The 22,690-nt window shown below is 33.8% G+C and overlaps 1 protein-coding gene across 10 annotated transcripts in view; it reads right to left on the bottom strand.

Moving 5' to 3' along the window:
• The window catches only part of LOC142237032 (agrin), a 27,119-nt gene extending 4,429 nt beyond the window's left edge, over nucleotides 1–22,690 (bottom strand). The window contains exons 1-3 of one of the 10 annotated variants that reach the window (XM_075308355.1): nucleotides 22,561–22,657; nucleotides 14,884–15,364; nucleotides 14,359–14,795 (exon numbers count right to left, since the gene is read on the bottom strand). In XM_075308355.1, coding sequence (XP_075164470.1) covers nucleotides 14,359–14,617 — 259 coding nt within the window. In that variant the 5' untranslated portion in view covers nucleotides 14,618–14,795; nucleotides 14,884–15,364; nucleotides 22,561–22,657. Of the gene's footprint in view, nucleotides 1–14,358; nucleotides 15,365–22,193; nucleotides 22,484–22,516 lie in introns of those variants that run through there. The other 9 variants (XM_075308347.1, XM_075308352.1, XM_075308349.1 and 6 more) reach the window with 9 other exon arrangements.

Genomic DNA, 22,690 nt, shown 5'->3' with positions numbered 1-22,690 from the left:
GGGTCCGTTTATATGGGGGCTATACGTAAGAGTGTACCGATATGGCCCATTTGCAAAAGCATCCGACCCACATCAATAACAACTACTTGTGCCAAGTTTCACATCGATAGCTTCTTTCGTTCGGAAGTTAGCGTGATTTCAACAGACGGACGGACATGTTTAGATCGACTCAGAATTTCACCACGACCCAGAATATATATTCTTTATGGGGTCTTAGAGCAATATTTCGATGTGTTACAAACGGAATGGCAAAGTTAATATACCCCCATCCTATGGTGGAGGGTATAATAAAATGAATTCTATTGTTTTGTTTTTAAAAATATATGCTATTTAATTTTTATTCAATCTACTCTACTTTTTTCCAAAATCTACTTCACTAAATTTTTCACTAGCGGCAGCACTGTTTCCGAGCCTCTGATGCCACAATTTTGCTTATTGACGTAGGAACCGAGGTGGAAATGAGCCTTACTAGTCAAGATGATTTTTCGATGAAATTCCAGATTTTGGTTCCTATTTCAGTAGAGAAAAATGTTTGCCGTTTCAACTACCGCTTTCCCCTTTTCAATTGACAAAAAGTGTTTTTGGCTTTTTTGCTGTTATGAATAACAAATTTTTTTGAGTGCAGAGATGACCGTCTGCCCCTCTGTTCAAATCACGCTGAGAACATGGAATCGCGGTATCTTGGAAATAGTCGCATATAAACCTTTTTGAGCGACCATAATTAGGCCTTCACTAGTTATGGTCCGGTTCAAGTGAAATGTGATTTTCTCTTAGGGAAACACAAAATATAAATCCAAAATTTGATATGATCCCATATAAACCGGTAATCAAATTTAGCCGCCAATATTACAAAGACATGTGATCTGTAACATTCCAAACAGTATGATTTTTAAACTTTAATTATTGCAAAATTTATGGAGGTGTAATTCAACGCGGGCGAATCGAATCGTATGTACCATCCATAATGGGTAGCGTACAAAAATCTACTAACGACAATAGTTCTCAATTCCATAAAATGTGTTGTGCTAAGTGTGAAAAATATGTGAAATCTCATTTTCAAACGACCTAAGAATAATTTCTAAATTCCTTGTTAATTAATAAAAAAACATCCACAGGCTCTATAGCTATAAAAGTCACAGAGATTTTGGTCGTACATAAATCGCTTTTCTTACGGATGGGCTTATATAGAGTCTCAAAAAAAAAAAAAAAACTACAGAACTATAATCTGATACAGGTTTACATGCACGGATGAAAAAGACTGTTTTTCATATGTTTGGCTATAAACATTATATGTTTGGAAAACAAATTTTTAAACACAATATTTTTGAGTGCAAGCATATAATGTTCATAAACTAGCATAACATGTTTGGGACATATATGTTAATATGTTAGAACATATTATGTTTGGGACATAAAATGTTTGTAAATATAATATGCTTGGATGCAAACATATATTAATTTAGAAATAGCCTATAAACATATATGTGTTTAGTAGCTTGGAGCGCTATTTAACAGGGAGCGATATTGAATTAAGTTGGTGGTTGTTGCTTGTTATTACAAAATTAACATTTTATTTTTCCTTGGGCAATTGATCAGCTACTTCTTTGATCCTTACAAACTGTTTGGTCCGCTGTTCGAATCCCCGTCCGGCAAAAGGTAAAATTAAAATAAAAAAATCATAAAATTGAATAATTTCTTCTAAAATGTTTGTATTACAGAAAAAGGTGCTAATAACTAAAAAATCTCGTGGAAGTGAGAAAGATGTGGGGGAATATACAATTAGGCAGAAACAAAATTTTGAGCATTCAGTTCGAAAACCTATGTTGTTAGCACCTATATTACCTGTTTATTTTCATAATTCATTATGATTGTAAATATATAAATAAATAAATAAAATTTTGAGCACAATATTGTTTGGGAGAATTTTTTTTAAGCATATAATATTTTTGGGTGCAAAATGCTTCCAAACATATTATATGTTCACATAATAACATATTGTTTTTTGGAAGACAACATTATTGAATTTGGATGCAAAAATACAAAATGTTTGGAAATTGACTACCCAAACATATATTGTTTAGACCAATATGCTTTCAAACATATTATATATTGGAAGAGATCAAACATATAAATGTTTGGGCAATAGCCAAAAATGTATATGCTTGAAGCAAAATATGTTTGGGAGTATATGTTACAGAAGCGATTTTTTGTGAGCGTGTGGGAGCTATACAGTAATCCCTCGATTTACGTCGTGATTGGTTCCGGAATTTGACGACGTTAATCTAAATGACGTAAACCGACTTAAAAATTGCTCATTCTTAGTCCTAAGTCCATTTAATTAGGTATGTATGTGCGCTTTTATTCATAAAAAAAAATAAATAAATATATACATAAAGCAAACATATAAACAAAAATATAAGAATTCATTATTCAAAAATATCAGGGTTTAAAAATTAAATTGATACATATAAAAAAACATCGTCACTTCGACAATTTCGTTATATATGCAATATCAATTAGATTTTGACGAATTTTCGGTAAGAATTTCCGAAATAAATCGGGTATGATCTGGATTTCCCTTCAAATAGATTTCACCTTCCACTTTGATTTCCCACCAAACTTCTGTGGTTATTCTTGGTTTCCCATGAAACAAGATGCCTATCAATCATATAGAAAACATGTGAAAATTGAAAATAAAAGATTTATTCAAATCCTTTTTTTTTTGGAAATAAGAAAGATGCCACTTAAAAAAATCCGTGAAAAGTTTCCCCGTCTGTGAGGGGAAAAGTAGCTTACAGAACAACCCCTACGGGAACAATTCCCCACAAGTCTTTCATGTGAAACCCAGAACATACCCGAATGTTTCGATGTCATCATGGTTGGTACTTATTTCACTTATAGAAGGCGTTTCTGATAAAGTTGGCAAAAAATCGACGACGTAAATCGAAGTTGGATGGAACAAAAAAGTAAATCGAGGTATTGCTGTATATAGTTATATATGTTATCTATATGAAACTAATTTTTTTCCGTGGAAGTCATGGATCAATACTAATAGCACGCAACCTATTTCAAGTGGATTGAATAAAACTTTAACCTCCAGTAGGCTTAAAAAGGACATTATGGCTATGGGCTTAAATGCGAGCTATATCGATATTGAAGATTGTAATAGTGTGACAATTTTTGTTCGCAAGGCGAAATTTCTTGTAGTCTAATTTTTTCAACACTCTACCTCTCTCTCTCTCTCTCTCTCTGACGTCTTCTTTCAGCCTTATATTCATACAAGCCCTTGTTTCTCTACTACATCACTCACACTATGAGGTCATGTGTGGAATACAATTTCAAGCTTAAATACCTCTCGAAGAAAAGAAGAATGGATTGGTCAGATTGGTGGCGCATTCAAAATAACATCATCGTACACGAACATTGGCCCAGCACGTATGTATTTCAATTCGCACACATACTTTCAGGTCCGAACCATTAGAAGGCTCATTGTCACGATCACACATTACGTACAGCAATGCATGCGCATGGTGATTGATTGAAATGGAACTCTTACTCACACCATGGAATGATACAATTCTCTTCGCCTATTAATCTGCAGAACAATTGTTCATCGGTCCCCTGGCGGACTGATCATAGCGGCAAGAAACTGCACGCCAATTAAGATGACCGGCAAAAAGTGAAAGTAATGTGGAGAAGATCGAGAAACATGGTATGGCTCCAATGAAAGGGGGATATGATTTCCTTTTGCTATTAGTAAACCTTGAATTTACTCACCGGGTAATCATAATGGGAGATTCCGGTCGACAAACTAAGCACCAAACGTTTTCCTGTTCCAAATAAGCATCACTGTGTATACACATGACCAATATTAGCTTTACTTTTACTATTCTGGAGGTGATGGCTCTATGATTATGGTCGATAGAGCCCATCAAAGCAATATGTGAACATGATAATGATAGTGATGCTGCTGCGCGTCATTGCTCATGTATGGGTGTGGCGGTGGAATTTGCTGGTTATTAATTTTTCTATGGCAGTCTAACACTCCATAGACCAATTTTATATTATTTTATTTTTATTCAGTTTTTCTTTTAACTTTCATTCATTGCTTATGGATGAGGTGGGCCAAATGTCTCCAACGTGATTTTCTCCCGCCATAATAAAATTCAATTAGTTCGCATGCCAGATTAAATTGCCGTGGCCCACCTATTGGACGGATGGCTATGGTCATCCTTCTTTATTATGTCCAACGAATGATATGGCAAGAGAAGACCAGATTCATCTGACTTGAGTGACCACTAGTGGCACATAAAATCTGATTATGCTTATCATAAATCCTCCCCTGTCTTATAATTAAATCCAAGCGTACACAATGTTGTGTTCGATGCAAATTGTTATGTTAGCACTTGGCAAATTGTGCCCATTGCAATGGTTAATGCAAAACTATTGACGAACTCGTTTGTTCGTGACAGGAATGTGGAATAGCTGAAATCCCCTACATAAATCTCCACTGGTCTATGTTTCTAGTTTTTCGTTTTTTGTTTGGTGAAATGGGCATAAATTTGTGAAATTTATGCAATGAAGGGTGCTTGACGAATATACTGCCTTTTTAGTCACGTGACTAAAACTTAGCTACGGCGAAACGAATTCCCGCATATATATCAATCGTTTTTTAAGTGAATAATGATCCTATTCCCGGATAGGATTATAAGTCCCCGGTCTGACACATAGATGGCGTCGCTAGTAGTAAATGCATATTATTTTATATAGTACCAACCTTCAAATGATTCGTGTCAAAATTTGACGTCTGTAAGTCAATTAGTTTGTGAGATAGAGCGTCTTTTGTGAAGCAACTTTTGTTATTGTGAAAAAAATGGAAAAAAGGAATTTCGTGTTTTGATAAAATACTGTTTTCTGAAGGGAAAAATACGGTGGAAGCAAAAACTTGGCTTGATAATCAGTTTCCGGACTCTGCCTCAGGGAAATCAACAATAATTGATTGGTATGCAAAATTAAAGCGTGGTGAAATGAGCACGGAGGACGGTGAACGCAGTGGACGCCCGAAAGAGGTGGTTACCGACGAAAACATCAAAAAATCCACAAAATGATTTTGAATGACCGTAAAATGAAGTTGATCGAGATAGCAGAGGCCTTAAAGATGTCAAAGAAACGTGTTGATCCTATCATTTATCCGTCGATATGTGACAATGGATGAAATATGGCTCCATCACTACACTCCTGAGTCCAATCGACAGTCGGCTGAGTGGACAGCGACCGGTGAACCGTCTCCGAAGCGTGGAAATACTCAAAAGTGATTTTTGGGATGCGCATGGAATAATTTTTATCGATTATCTTGAGAAGAGAAAAACCATCAACAGTGACTATTATATCGCATTATTGGAGCGTTTGAAGGTCGAAATCGCGGCAAAACGACCCCATATGAAGAAGAAAAAAATGTTGTTCCACCAAGACAACGCACCGTGCCACAAGTCATTGAGAACGATGGCAAAAATGTATAAATTGGGCTTCGAATTGCTTCCCCACCCACCGTATTCTCCAGATCTGGCCCAGCGACTTTTTCTTGTTCTCAGACCTCAAAAGGATGCTCTCAGGGAAAAAAATTTGGTTGCAATGAAGAGGTGATCGCCGAAACTGAGGCGTATTTTGAGGCAAAACAGAAGGAGTACTACCAAAATGGTATCAAAAAATTAGAAGGTCGTTATAATCGTTGTATCGCTCTTGAAGGGAACTATGCTGAATAATAAAAACTTATTTAACCAAAAAAATGTTTTTTTCTTTGTTAGACCGGGGACTTATCAGCCAACCTGTTATCTGTTAGTGGAACTCAAAATCGGTACGAAAAGTCCAAGGTTCCTGCCCTTAAAATTGGAATACATTTATCGCATTTTTTTACGAAGTACCTCACATTTTTGCGGCAAATAAGTTTTTTCTTTGTAGTTCAATAGTTTAGGTTAGGTTAGGTGGCAGCCCGATGTATAAGGCTCACTTAGACTAACCATTGCCACCGTGGTGCAATGGTTAGCATGCCCGCCTTGCATACACAAGGTCGTGGGTTCGATTCCTGCTACGACCGAGCACCAAAAAGTTTTTCAGCGGTGGATTATCCCACCTCAGTAATGCTGGTGACATTTCTGAGGGTTTCAAAGCTTCTCTAAGTGGTTTCACTGGAATGTGGAACGCCGTTCGGACTCGGCTATAAAAAGGAGGTCCCTTGTCATTGAGCTTAACATGGAATCGGGCAGCAATCAGTGATAAGAGAGAAGTTCACCACTGTGATATCACAATGGACTGAATAGTCTAAGTGAGCCTGATACATCGGGCTGCCACATAACCTAACCTAACCTAACCTAGACTATTCAGTCCATTGTGATACCACATGGTGAACTTGCATTTCATTAATCATAACTTTAATTTTCACTTACTCTCTGGACACCTACTCAAATCGATGCTTTCGCCACACTGTGCCCGATTATGTTCAAAACCATCTTACAACTCGTTGTCATTATATCTATCACATGTGGATGGCTAATCTTCGCACAGCTAACCAAGAAGAATTAAAAGTGAGAAAAAAATTTCATACGCAATCAGTTGTTTATGACCATTGTGGACAAGTTTTTCTAGTGGATACTGAGCTGAGGTATCATTATGGAAGTATGCTGTATTTCTTAGCTAACGTGAGATATCATATTGCCGAGTAATTTGTTAAAAATGTATGCCACATAGTAGATGTTAAATGGATCTGCATTTCTTTCTTTCTTTCTACTATTAGGCGTGTCCGTCCGTATATTCGTGCTACAATTTTAATGGTTTTATTGTCAGTAATAACTTCCAATATAGTTGTTGTTGTATAAGCAACAATTATAAAAATGATGTAATCCATTGATTAACCTGTCTGATATAGATAGAAATTATTCTAATTTGTGAGATGTGTTGGAGAGTGTTAAAACAAAGATTTCTTAATCTTAAATTGCGATGCCATTTGTTTTTTCCTAGCATTTAGTTTAACATAGCTATAACGGCTTTATTTATTATTGATATATGTACTTAAATAGATTAAAAAGTCCTTTTTAATAATAGAGATAGTGAACTTCTCTCTTATCAATGAAGGACCGCGGTTATAAAATCGAGCTCCTACGAAACGTCACACTATGTGTAAAACCATTTAGAAATCAACTGTCTACGGTTCTCTTCGTAACAAAAAAATTTACTCTGATAGCAACATTTTGTAAAAAAATATTGACCTAATACGAAAGATTATGCAACCTAAATTTTAGGATATGCAATTTAAGGACACATTTCTTTTGAATCGAAATCCACGCCGTAAGGGTAAAAAACTTGCTCGTGAGATGAACATATCGCAAGAACTGATGCAATAAATATGGAAAAATGAGTTTGGACTAAAGCCATTGAAGATTCAAAAAGTGCAAGAGCTCATCTTTGCACAAAATAATGTGAGACTGGAAAGTACCAAGGAGTTGATTCGCTTGAACGAAAGTGGCCAGTTACAGAAGCCATGAGGAGCCATATCTACCCGCAAAGAAATAATTCTTTCCTCCCAAACGAAATTTTAGACTAATAAAGATCGTTTCTCATTTTGAAAACTTTTTCAATTAAATAATTAATTGATACTATTAACCTTTTATCAAACTAGAATCTAATAAAGATCGTTTCTCATTTTGAAAACTTTTTCAATTAAATAATTAATTGATACTATTAACCTTTTATCAAAATAGAATCTTTAAGTCAATGATTGAATTTTTTTTAAATGTTCAATTAAAAAATTAATTGATACATTTAACCTTTTAATCAAACTTGGAAGAGTAGGACAGTTAAAATGGATATTTTTTTAAATTCCTAATTCATTTTTTTGAAACTATGAATTTTTGAATCAAACTAAAAAGGATTGAAAATAGTTAAAGAAATGATTGAAATATGGTATAGCGATTAAAAATAACTTCGTTTTTACTTAAAAATTAATTGCATTTTGCAATCAACATCAATTAAAAAATTAATTGAATCAATTAAAAAATTAATTGAAATTTGCTAATGAAATCAATGAATTTTTTAATCAAGTATTTTTTGATGCATAATTAAAACTGTGATTGATACTATCATTTTCGTGATTGAAGACATTTCAATTAAAACAAGTATATACGGCCTTAAGTTCGGCCAGGCCGAATCTTACGTATCCTCCACCATGGATTGCGTAGAAACTTGAAATATGGGGGTCGCTTTGTATGGGGGCTATATACAATTATGAACACGAGTCTACCAAAAATGGCAGATTTTTTACTGTTCTGTAGATTGGTAGAATTCTTGATGTTTTGTAAGATTTTTCAAAATATTCCTCTCCAACTATGAAATGCTTCATAAATTTTCTATAGAATTAACATTTTTGGCAAAACTTTCTACAGAAATAAAATTCTGACAAAATTTTCTAAAGAAATAAAATGTTGACAAAATTTTCTATAGAAATAAATTTTAGACAATTTTTTTTTGTAGGAATATAAAATTTTTGGTGGCTATATATAATATAAATTGATACGGACCAATTCTAGCATGGTTATTATCGGCCATACACTAGCGAAATGTACCAAATTTCAACCGGATCGGATGAATTTTGCTCCTCCAAGAGGCTCCGGAGGTCAAATCTGGGGATCGGTTTATATAAGGGCTATATATAATTATGGACCGATATGGACAAAATGCATGGTTGTTAGAGACCATATACCAACAACATGTACCAAACTTCAGCCGGATGGGATGAAATTTGCTTTTCTTAGAGGCTCCGCAAGCCAAATCTGGGGATCGGTTTATATGGGGGCTATATATAATTATGAAACGATGTGGACCAATTTTTGTATGGTTCTTAGAGACTATATACCAAAAGCATGTTCCAAATTTCAGCCGGATCGGATGAAATTTGCTTCTCTTTGAAGTTCCGCAAAACAAATCTGGGGATCGGTTTATACTGGGGGCTATATATAATTATGGGCCGATATGGACCAATTCTTGCATCGTTGTTAGAGACTATATACCAACACCATGTACCAAATTTCAGCCAGATCGGATGAAATATGCTTCCCTTAGAGGCTCCGCAAGCCAAATCTGGGGGACCGTTTATATGGGGGCTATACGTAAAAGTGAACCGATATGGCCCAATTGCAATACCATCTGACCTACATCAATAACAACTACTTGTGCCAAGTTTCAAGTCGATAGCTTGTTTCGTTCGGAAGTTAGCGTGATTTCAACGGACAGACGGACGGACATGCTTAGATCGAGTCAGAATTTCACCACGACCCAGAATATACTTTATGGGGTCTGAGAGCAATATTTCGATGTGTTACAAACGGAATGACAAATTTATATTCCCCCCATCCTATGGTGGAGGGTATAAAAATAATTGGATCAATTTATTTTGTGATTGAATCTGAAAAAAAAATTAGTGAATGTAGAAGTAATTATTCGATTTTATAATTTTTTAAAATTTTACCTTTCGCCTGGACGGAGAATTGAACCGTGGATCATACACTTTGTAAGCCAACACACTATCCACTGGACTACGAAGCTGTTATTGCACCCACGTTTTCGTGGGTGCACCCACGAGCCGATTAAACAAACTTTATTTAACAGAAACGTATATTTAGTTGAGCACCGTGGAGCAATGGTTAGTACGTCCGCCTTGCATACAAAGGATCGTGGGTTAGGTCCCTGCTTTTTTTGTTATAAAAATTTTATAACAAACGAATTTTTTTGGTTTAAAATTTTCGAAAAAATTCAAAAAACTAACAAACGAAAAACGTTTTGGGTAGACGGTTTTCAAACGTTTTTTTGCGTGTAATTATACATTTTGTAAACAAACAAAATTATCGAGCTTACTTGCCAAGGAAAAATGACTTTGGCATTTTGGAGTATCATGTGGAGTCGATCATCTCATAACAGCGCTTCGGCGAGAATGTACCAAAATATCGCAGAGCTACTTTCGTGCAGCGTGTATGACTTTGTTGGCTGATTTCCGACTTTTTTCCTTTGGATCAATAAAATTCAAAAAAATATATACAGTGAAACCTCTGAAAGGGTGACACCCACGGCCGCCTACATTTTGTCCACGTTTGAGAGGTGTCCAGGTATGAGATTAATTTTAATGTGTTAATATAGCAAGCGTCCCAAACAACTGTCCACATTTGGGAGGTGTCCGGGTTTCAGAGTGTCCAAGTTTGAGAGGTTTCACTGTATAGTGTTTTCTATTATTGTATTACTTATCAGCCACCCTGTATATGAATGGTAGTCAAATAGGAAGTTTTTATTGTTTTCGTATAAAAACAAAACAATGTAAACAGTTGGATAATTCGTGAGTCCTGCACTTATAAGAACGCTATAGGGCTTAGATATTAGCTGTACTTAGCCAACAGTAGTAGAGTGAATAGCATGTAAGAAGGCTTTATATAAGGCAATTTTTCTGGTATTAGGATAACACCTTATACAAACCCTATCAATAGAAGCGATATGGGAAGACCTTTACCTCCTAATGATAGTCAATATTATTTTGAAACGGAATTTAAGTTTGAGTGCTTGACAAATAAGGTCCGTTATAATGTATGTACAACGTCGCCTTTCCCTACTGGGAGGATGTAATGAAAAATACAGTCTCTCACACATCTATGTTGTACAAACCTCTCTCCAAATCATTGTTATTATAGACTCTAAGTACATTTGAGAGGGAGAGAAAGAAAGAACAACAACAAAGCGTGGTGGTGAAAAAGGACAATGTGTGACTGACTGGAAAACATAATTAAACCGCTATTTCAACTTTTGAGCTTTGCTTTTCAAATTGTTTGTTCATTTGTTAACAGCTTCATTGTAATGAAAAAACCAACGAAATATAAAATCATTATAAACAGTGAATGTGAGTGTTTTTAATTTTTAATGGTTTACAAATTACAATTTAATGAAAACAACAATTAAATCATTCATAGGTGGCTTTTGCTCACATAAAAATGGTATAGAAAGAAAAAATAGAAACCAACAAAAACAAAGAAAATACCATAGGGCAGTTTGCTCCCGGTAAGATGAGCATTTACCGCGGCTAGAGCTACATACACATCAGCATACCTGCATATCAATGTTGGCTGCTGGCATGTTTTACTTGCAAGTATATAGCCAGCAGCACTCCATTGCGGTGATAATTGTGTGTGCTTGCCCGGTCATAAAATTTTAAATGAAAGTTTTTTATGAAATTTTTTGCCAAGATTTCTACAAGGTAAACTCTTATTGGAGCCTAAAGCATCGGCAAACAGCGTGCACACACCACTCAAAGTGAAAAGTTTGTCGAAGCTCACATTTCAATGTCATTGTATGACATCGACTCCTATGGCCAGACCGTACCATGTCTCCATACATATGGAGATGAAGGCACATAGTAGATTTCTCTCTCACTCTCTTGACACACTGAGGTCATCCATCCAGGCAACTGTCGTTACTTAAACCCACGACTTTCAATTAGTATGCTGCATATAATTACACTTTCTATGAAAGTAACATGAACTTAATGGCATGGTGGACTATAAAATATTAACAGAAATAAAAAAGAAAATCATGCACTAGCATAATATGAATATAATTGTGTACACAGTACAATACACGTCTGCATCTTTCAATATGTTCAAATATAATTTCACTTAATGTGTTGTATCTTCCCATTAGCATAGCCTAAACGATTTTCTATTAATGCATGTGTCTGCATCGAAAGTTGCGTAAAAATTACTTGGAAATTGTTTAAATTATAAGGAACTATGGGAGCGTATGATTGTTGACTAAACTAAAAATAATGTTAATCATACGCATACATGTAAAGGAGTAGATTTTTTGATATCCCAATGCCCATCAATTAATATGAAAATGTGGATTATTTTATTTGTGGAATATCAGATTAATGGGATGCCAATTCAATGATACAATTCAATTCCAGAAACGCGAAAAAATACAAAAATATTTTTCAACATTTGTTAAATCTAATCTGCAATGTGGTTCATGTGGTTCGTAAAGAGAAAATTTGCTAAAAATTAAATTTTGTAGTTTGGCGGTTTTAGTTGTAATTTTTTGTTCAACTATAAACTTTTGAATATTTAATTTGATTATAAATCATCTGGTGTATCAAAAATGTTCAAATTGTGGATATAATAGGAAAAATGTATGAACGAATCTCAGAGATAATTTGTAATTGCCCCTATTTTCTTCGTTTATTCCTCATTTTGGGAACTGTCAGACTGCGTTTGACACCGATGGGTCATCTATTACTTAGTTATCTATGTCCTCCAGCATTTAAATGTGAATAGCCATTGTCGTGTCGTGATGTTGGTAATGTTACATCGCGCCCAAAAAGTGGACGAAATCTACCGTTTTTGATTTCAAAAATGATCCGAAAAGTAAATGCCAGATTCGATAGAAATCCACGCTGAGTTGAACAACACATATTAAAAATGAACTTGGACTAAAGCCATTGAAGTTACAAAAAGTGCAAGAGCACACCGATGCACAAAAAAGTTGGACTGAAATGATCGGGTTTACATGCCAAAGAGGTCAGAGGAAAATCTACCCCTTCGATTGCCCACCAAAACTGAAGTGCCGCTGCCCCTAACGGCTGTTGGACACAAACATTTCGGCTACAGACCATGGACATTCCTCGCTTCATCTCTACCGCACAATGGCCCCCAAAATTTCCGGATCTCAATCCGTTGATCTTCTGCGCCTGAGGCATTTTGAAAAGTAAGGTTGGCACTAGAAAATACCAAATTGTCGACCATCACAAGACGGCGCTTCGCCTATAATGGACCAAAAGACCGCAGAGTCACTTTCGAGTGGGCTTTGTCGGCCGTTTGAAGGTCATAATTCGTGTCAGTTATAGCCAATTCGAACAAACCTAAACTGACCCTCAAATTTGATGTTTTTGATATTGAACAATAAAATTTAAAAAAAAATATTTAGCGCTTTACTTTGTTACATTGCATATCAGTCACACCTTATAAATAGTGCCTACCATATTGTGGCATGTCGTTCGGACTCGCTTCCGCAACCAGTCAAATTACTTCGGTATCTCCCTTGTGCTCTAGATCTGATCCCATTGATGGCTTTCGGGTGCAATATCTCAAAAGAATGCTAGCATTAAAGAATTTTTCATCCAATCACGAGGTGATCGAACGAATGTGGAGACATGTTAGTAAATACTATAAAAGAGAAATCAGCAGTGGGATTCTGTATTTCTTCACGATAATCCCATCGTTTACGTTGTCTACGAAAAAACGTGTTTGCAGTAACGATCGTGTCATTCTGTAACTAATCTGTAGCAAATGTTGTTTAAGCTGCGTTGCGCTTGGCAACCCTGCTACGAAAAACTTTGGAATGATGAAAACAGTTGGCAAAATTGGAACTTGTTTGCAAATTTAAAAGAAAAACACAAAGCCGGAAGAGAAAAATGGGCAATATTCTCAATCTATATAAAATTCCCTTTAATTTAATACCATTTAAGGCAGTTCCGCCGACAAAATTCTTAGAACGGCTTAGAACCTTCGGATTTTTAAAATGTTGCAGAAAACTCTTTTGTAATAGTGAAGGGAGCCATTTTTTCCTATTAAAAGTAACCTACACCTACCTTATTTTGCATGAATGAAATTTTTTTGATGATAACGAAATAAGAAAATAAACAACCAAAAAATCTTCGTTGTTTACTTAACGATGTATTATTGTTATCTGCACAGAAAACATCACAACTGATTTTAAACGATTGAAAATGTAGTTTAAAACGTCTGCAGAATAGCTTGGATGTTATTTTTCTTGTTATCCCTTCTTAACGATGCGATTCATCGTTAAAATTGAATAAAGAATCCCACTACAGGAGTTCGGTCTTACCATTGGGGGCTTTTTAATTAAAATTTCACTTAAGAAGAATTTGTTTGTTTAAAGAAAACGATTTCTGGGTAGGTAGGTAGATTCGGGGCGGCATAGTCTATTGTTAGGGTTTTACCAAACACGCTCTTTGTTTCGGTCTCGTATTAAATTGGAAGCTCTAAAAATGTTTGCAACCCAGATCTGCTAATCATTACCAACTTTGTCAAACTTCTTGACAGATTGACCTCTTTTATACAAAACTAACACAACTGTGGCTATTGAGCGTTAACCTTCCAAACAGTTTCGCTTGAACTCAATTTTTAATGTGAGTGTAACTGCTGACACCTCTTTTTCCCATGAAAAATACTCCAAGGGTTTTCTATTTGTCTCTCGAACCCAAACCAAATTTCAATCGAGCATATTTTTTGTTTGTTTTTGCGGTACACTTACCTGCAGCCGCTTGAACGGAATATTGGCCAAGTGCCAGTAGTGCACATAGAGACCATAGCAAAAGAGGGTGAAGTTGGTATTGGTGCCAGAATCGTTGAGTTTGCTGATGGTGGGTTGTAATGTTGTTAACACTACTTTTCGATGATGACAATGAAGTTGGTGATGGCAGCAGAGGCTGTGGTAGACCAATGTCATTATCTTTAATTGTTACTGCTGCCGCTGTACTTCTCGTTGGTGTTGTTGGCGTTCGTTGTAGCATTTTCACTGCACTAACAAATTCGGTGTAAGCTTTCGCCACTTACTTCGTAGTTGTCTCGGTCGCTACGGAACGTCTTCTTCAGACTTCGTCTTGACAACAATTGAGGTGTCACCACCAATAACTATGAAAAATGCTTTGCCGTTTTTTTTTTCTTATGAAGTGAAGAGATAACAACCAGCTAAGGCGAAAAACACAACAAGATGCACAATATCACAATAGATCACACTAGACCACTAGGAGGCTGTTGGAACTGCTTATGTACTTACTACCAATGGGACAAGTTTAGTTGCTTGATATGGTGGCAGATGCCCGTCTTGTATGTGGTTATTGCGTTTTTATGATAGTTTATTGTTGTGGTTGCGTTGGTCTTCAATGGTTTTTATAATCGTTGATGTTGGTGCTACGGCGGTGGTAGTTACAGTTGATGGTTTACTACCTCAAATCATGAAGAAAGTTTAAATACACGGTGCCACACATAAAAATTACAATCTTTCTGCGGAAGATGTCTATTTGTCGACCGTTGTCTGCCTGCCTAATGCATGGAACGTTACTGGCATACGCATAAAATCAATACCGCTGTCGCATCTGCTTGGTGCTATCATTCCCACATTGTCCACGACTGAAACTCTTTGTCATCCGTTTCATTTGCCAATTATGGATGAGATACTGTTTCGCTTGATGATGACGGTGTCTATGTATCCGTCCCTTTTGGAGAAAAAAACCGAGAATCGGTATTGAAATCACGACCTTATAACACGAATAAATTACTTAATTATTTCAATGATTGAATCATTACATCACCACTTCACCACTAGGATGTTTATTAGATTTGTATATATGGGCAGTAGTCTTGTAATGTGTCTATCAGATCAGAGTTCAAAGTGGGCAATTAATTTGGAGTGAATTATATACATTTAATAACAGAGAATATAATGTGATACATATGCAATACTCTTGTAAGTCAACCCTGTGGATACGCGTAATGTCATATTGCATTTATGGCCTTAAGATAGTTTGCGTTAAAAGTACTAATTCGCAATGCATTAAAGATGGTACTACGTTCGGTTTTTGGATTGAAAAAAAAAATCTATGAAAACATCAAATCAGAAAACTATGAGGGTTCTTATTTATTTATTTATTAAACTTATAGTAAATATAAGAATAATAGAGAAAAATCTAGCATTAGCCACTTAGGCTATCAGCTATCTGGATAGATAATCCTTTCAGGTTTAGATATATGCAAGTTCCCTAAAGAACTTAATTTAATTAGACTTTCCTTACTATTTTTCTTATGAGTGAAGAGTGCTCTAAAACCCAAGTTAGATAAAAACGGGAAGCACGGAATTTATGGCGTTGACAGATTCTACTTTGCTTTTAATCAATTCTTTTGCTTTCAATGCTACACTTTTAACTATTAAAAATTTGCCTCAAATTGAATTTTTGAAATTCTTGACTTTAACCAAAATTTCAGCTTCTTCTACGTTTCTGTTTTTCTGTTAAAAAAAATATGTATATTTTTTTTTCCATAGAACTTATGGTGATCAACTTTCGTTGTCATTTCCATTTTATTTTTATAAAGCCAACATTTCATTGCTATGTATATCAACACCATATTTGAAAGAAAATTCTAAAAAAATATTAAAAATTCATATTGTTTAAAATCTAGGCTGTTCCTATATTTGGCAAATAAAATGGAATACTAAATTTATAATTTAATGGACTTGTAAAAATATGAAATGTCATCAAACCCATTACGATTTTTGACGGATTTTAGCTTAACCAGTTTAGAATTGTGTTAACGATATTTATGCGCCACTGTGTTATTTTATCGTTGAAGCCCACATTAAAAGTTATCATGTTTTGCTAAAGATTTTCGCTATGGATGGATGAGCACAACAATGCATCACCATGTTGTCATTTCAAATTTTATAAAATTTACTTGGCTAGAGAAAAGCATCAACTGATTCTGATGAAACTATTTCGGAATTCGAATGTAATGAAATTGTAATTAATCTTTAAACGATAAATTTTGCATCAAAATAATTCAATTTTAAGTGAAAACTGTCAAATGTTTTAGTCCAGAGCAATTACAAAAAAAGTGAACCCTCTATTTCACTAAAGCCAATTTAACTTTATTTTAGTTCATGGAATTATTATGTTTGGTGAAAGTTTCCTTTGCTCTAATAATTTTGAGTACGTTAACATAGTTAAATGAACTGAAAAACTGAAAGAAATTATACACAAATGAAGCCTAAAGATTTACTAAATTCATACTTCTAACAAAATAGTTCATTACTTTTTTAAATTTGTAAATTTTACTACAAATGCGATCATCTTGAACTTCATAGGGCACTAAAGACATTCTTGCAATTTTTAACTCCAAGTTTTTCCTTCAAAGTCCCAAATTTTCCTTAACAAGTGAAAAAAATTAATTATGTCTAATAAATTTTCTTGACTTCGTCGAAAAATATTTACTTATTTTTGAGATATCGGCGAGATGTCAGCGTTTGTAATACAGTTTAGTTTAAATTTTCTAAAAATAATTTAATTTAATTTCCAACATTAACTAAAATTTTTCTTCCTGGTGGGTTCACTGTTTTCTCAGTTTAGTTGTTTTGTTGTTTTCCACACTGAAAAAAGCTTACCCGGTTCCATCGATTTGCTTTTTACTCTTGTAATTTCGGTATTGATTCCGAACCAAAGAAGCAGAGAATTGAAATAAGGATACATTTCAGACACAATTCTCTTATTCTCTTATTTTTTCAACACTTTTTAGCTTTGTAGTCAAGAAACAAAAAGTTAATATAAAAGACGATTTAATTAATTTTGAGTTGACCTCAAAATTCTTAAACATACCCATTTTAAAGTCGAATTACTTAGGACAAGTATAAAACTTTAAATTAGAAAAAAATTAATTTTTAGCTTCACGACAATATTTTTTCTGGGCTAGTGCATCAATCTTGATCTTGATCAATCTTCATGGATGACTAATGCGCTATTCAATCGCTTCTATATATAGGTAAGTATCGTCTGATTTTAAAAATTGTGGGTTATTTATTAAACTATCTTATTAAAATTTACCGGAAGTGCTTTCAAGGCTGAAATTGTAGGCCTAAAATTTCTCTGGAAAAGTATCTTAACTGTTCAAAGACCATCAATAATGCAAAGAATTTTTTAAATTAAAATTTTTTTCACATAGTTTACAAAAAATCACTTTTCCTATTCTTTGCTGGTCATGACTATTAACAAAAAAAAAAAACAAAAAACTTTAATATGTTTCCTGCTATTTGTTTAATGTGTAATAAGGTTAGTTAGTTATTCGGCATTTCCTTTGTTATTTTCTGTGGCTCGTTAAACTTAGACAAAAATACCCTAATTTGTACTTTTAACAAAACGATATTAAATAAAAATGCGTTTTTTTGTTTTTTTTTTTTTCATTTCAAATCACGATGATCATGTAATCTGGCCTTAATGAGCTGTGTTCTTTTTCTTTGTTTTTATTTGTAGACTGGTTAAACATAAGCCAGAGAATATGAAAAATTAGGCCAAGCTTAGCATTTAGTCAACACGACCAAATACCGAAAATGGAACAAAACTACATTCATCTGCCCCCACTACATCCTCCAGCCTACCGTTGCTTTATTTCGGCTAAACAACGTTTTTCAAATTAACGGATGACCGAAGAAGAACTTTTGTATGGGTATATGATGTGGTTGTTGTTGTTGTTATCGTTGCATACAACAATTTATGGATACTCTTTGGAGATGACTTTAAGCCTAAGTTAGTTTTCATTTGTTTGTGCTTGCTTTTTCCGTAATAATTTATCAGGTTCTCTCACACTCTTGCTCTTAACTTGTATGTCTCCAAAAAGAAATCTTAAATGCAAATCCCAGGTTTTTTGTTGATGTCGTTTTTTTTGTTGTGTACAAAAATCTGCAATTAGAATGACACTTTTGCTTAACGACATCGTGTAAATGAAGTACACACATATACAGACGTACAATCTCATTTTGTATGAATGCAAACTTAGGATGCAAACTTGGGTACATACAGTGGCGTGCAGAAATGAGTCCAGATTTAATTTGTTTACTTTCTGAACCATAGAATTACCAATAACAATGAAAATCATCTATTCTGAATAAAACGAAATTATCAGATTAAATATTATTATTAAGTAAGCCATATTTACACTTACACTTGTGCATACACAGAACAAATTATTTCCAATTAAAAAGTTGATTGAAATGTTCAAATAAAAAAATTGAAGACATTTCAATCACGAAAATGATAAATAGTATCAATCAATTAATTTCGTGATTGAATATATATTTTTTTTTGTGTAGAAACACCAATTGAAATTGAAATTTGTTTCCTAGTTTGTATCAAGTACACAAAACATAGATTTAGAGACGAATTATTTCTTAAGAGTGTTCTTAACATAATATATGACGTTTTTGGCTTTGATTCCAAATAAAGTCATTCAAATATGGATAAAATCGTTTTCAACACCTCTCCAACTACTGCCACAAACAGTAAAACTCTAATTTAGACTTGGCAATTACTGTGATATTCCTTATTATAAAAATAGAAAACTTCCCAAACGGAGTATAACTAAACTGAAACATACATTGACACAAAAGGAAAAATTCTGCAACAAATTTCTTTAAAACAAAGAAATTTTAATTAAATGAAAATTCATAACCTTTGCTTTAAGAAATTCTTTCTTTAAATTTAGTACACGAATCTTTGAAATTTCCATCCCTCCGTTAAAATCGTATGCCTCTGAAGGAAGGCAAAGTAAAGAAAAACATTTGATTTAAAAAAATAATCTTTTAATTAAAAGAGATATTGAATCCTTGGATTAAAGATAAACAAACTAGAAAATATGCTATTAAAAACTACACAAAATCTAGAGACTAATTTTCACTGTGTTTTACGTAGTTTAAGCAAATTTCCAAAAAAAATATTTAAAAAGTGTACGATCCATTTCTCGACAGGTATGGAATTTGCTACATAATATCTGCTAGTATTATTCAATTTAAACCTATTTTGAAACAAAATATACCTTACTTCAATGACATACGTCCTTAACGCAAGGACACACACTTCAAAGATTCACGTCCTAAAATTAATAAACGCAAATTGTAAACTTTCTTTTAAGTAAATTTTGCGGTCGTGTCGCGTTAAGGTTGCATACTCATTCATATTAGGTCAATATTTTTTCAGTGTGAAATATCATCACTTCTCAAGAACTAAGGCGAGATCAATACAGCGGTTGTTTAAAAAGATTACATCCGTCTTATGACATAACCATTTAAAACTCATTGCTTCTGAGCCAATTTCCAAAAACACAATTTAGATATGAGGTATACGTGTGATAATCGTTTTATTTAATTTAGCGATATTTTGTCTTCAAAATGCCTTAAGTTTTAAGATGAAATGCCGACGAAAAAAGGAAAACAATTATCACACAAAGATAGGGATCTTGCAAAATAATTTTATAGAATTACGCTTTTTTTCATGGCACAATTTTCAGATAGATCTTTTTGTTAATTCGAACATTTTTATTTACATTAATGTGACATATTTCGGAAATAAGTATACACACATAAGATTGAAAATCTTTAAAACAAAGTTCTTTTAAATGTATTTTAATTAAAATATCTTAGATGACGGCATAAGCGAAGTCAATCGAAATATTACAAATAAAAACATCAAAGTTACTTTTTGAAATTTTTTTTCTTAAAAATACAATAAAAACGATAACCAACTAGAAATTGTATACATTGTATTTTTAAGTCAATAATATTTATTTAATTATTTTCTTTTTGCCTTTCATTGAAATCCTTACATACACACAAAAAAATAATTCTTTCCTCCCAAACGAAATTTTAGACAAACAAAGTTCGTTTCTCATTTGCTTTTCGTTGAAAGGAAGTGTATTTGGAAGAAAAGTATATACTTTTTGTGATAAACGTTTATTCTTTTCCAGGATGTAAAAACAATTTCATAAAGACTACCTCTAGCTAATTTTCCCTCACATCCTTCTCACTTCCACGAAGTTTTTTTTTGTTATTAGCACCTTTTTCTGTAGTACAAACAATGTAGAAGAAATTATACGATTTTATAAATTTAAAATTTTTTTTTTACCTTTCGCCTGGACGGAGAATCGAACCGCGGACCATGCAATTTGTAAGCCAACACACTATCCACTGAGCTATGTAGCCGTTATTGTCATCAATAGACAATTACCGATATAAGTTATATTTATATAGCATAGCTTGCGGCGCCCACGAGCCGATTAAACAAAGTTTATTTAACAGAAAAATACATTTAGTTGGGCACCGTGGATCAGTGGTTGCTACGTCCGACTTGCATGCAAGGGTCGTGGGTTCGATCCCTGCTTCGACCAAAGTTTTTTTTTACATATATTCCAGATATGCTCGTAAGATTCCGAAAAAATGTTCAACATTACATTCTACTATATTAAATTTTTACTATGAACTGTAAAATGTGTCTTATTAAAGATCTAAAGTCAGAAAAGAACAGTGTTTGATATAAACGAAATGGACTGTGTTGTTGGTTCAAAACTAACTTTTTTTTATTGAAAAAATAAAAATTTTGTAACAAACGAATTTTTTTTGTGATAAAAGTGTATACTTTTCGAAGCAATTCAAAAAAACTCTAACAAAAGAAAAACGTTTTCCAAACGTTTTTTTTTCTTTGCGTGTATGTGTAAGGTTTTCTACATCTCCTAAAAATCACTGTGCTAACTGAAACTTGTGAAAATTTTTGCTATTCACTGTGAGGATGTACATATGTGCACATACATATATGTCGCGTAAGTAATATCGCATCGTGACACTTGAATGGAGTTTCCATTGGGGTTTTTATTTTTTTTGTTTGGTGTGAGGCGATTGTATCCACAAATTTGTACCATACGCTTATGCACGTTGATCGTAACTATGTAAAGAAGTGTGAGTGTGTGTGTATAATTTGTTTGTAGGAGACACTAACGCGCACTACTTTCAATTGACCTCTTGACAATTAAGTAGTGTGAATTTATTTAATTCAGAATCTGAATTCCACATGGCAAGTGAACAAGTCAATTAACAGTTGTCTGCCTATTCTCCTGTGTATTTTCCATAAATCTTAGAAAGCCGGCTACCAGACATTAGTTTGTGGTGAGTGATTGTAATTGTTGTCAATTCCCATATAAATCTTAATTAATTGTTCGTTGTATAAAATTAAATGAAATTAATCGGAAAAATGTGTTCGCCCCATTTGAACTCTGACTCCAGCAACATTTATGTGTGTGGCTAATAATGAGCATATTAAAGATTTAGTATAACTGTTAATTGTATCGTAAATGTTTTGTATAACAGTGTTTGTGCTTTCGTTTCCGTTTCCTATGGATTTTCAATTTCATGGAGAAACTGCCGCATTATGTTAATGAGAGAGTATTGGATATTTTATCTTAAAGTTGCAATTCGTTATAAGTGTTGTCCATTAATGCAATACATTGTTATTTGTATGTTTAACATATATAGATATAACACTTTACACTTTAATATACTTTTATTTTCTTTATATGTTTATTGTATTAGCGTTTATTTATTCGTTTGAAACTTTTTTGCCTCAATAATGTTATTATCATTGTTAGTTTTCTTTTCTCTATGACACTTTCATCACTTTTCTCTATGATATCTTCGCTTCAATTTCTTTATTAAATTTTCTTGACTTCCTCTAGCTCACACGTCAGACACAACGATCTCCATTCACTTATTTATACTGACATTAAATCCATGCAACAAACAAATAAATGAAACAATACAAAATCTTTGAATGAAGACGCTTCTATTCTTTCTTTTTCTTATTAGAGCATCTTTACTCTCTCACTCATTATATCTATGTTGCGGATGTAAGTATTGGTGTACATGTACTTGTGTGTATATTTTTATTTGCCGTTTGTATGTTACTTTGCTTTACTTTTTTCCGTTAACTCGACTTGGACTTTTGAAGCAAACGATCGAACGATGAGCAAATACTGAATGAGTGTCGCCGCGTTATGTC

This window comes from Haematobia irritans, chromosome 4, assembly GCF_050003625.1.
Source record: "Haematobia irritans isolate KBUSLIRL chromosome 4, ASM5000362v1, whole genome shotgun sequence".
NCBI lineage: Eukaryota > Metazoa > Arthropoda > Insecta > Diptera > Muscidae > Haematobia > Haematobia irritans.
The sequence above is the reverse complement of the archived record's forward strand: the minus strand, read 5'-3'. Positions and strand labels throughout refer to the sequence as shown.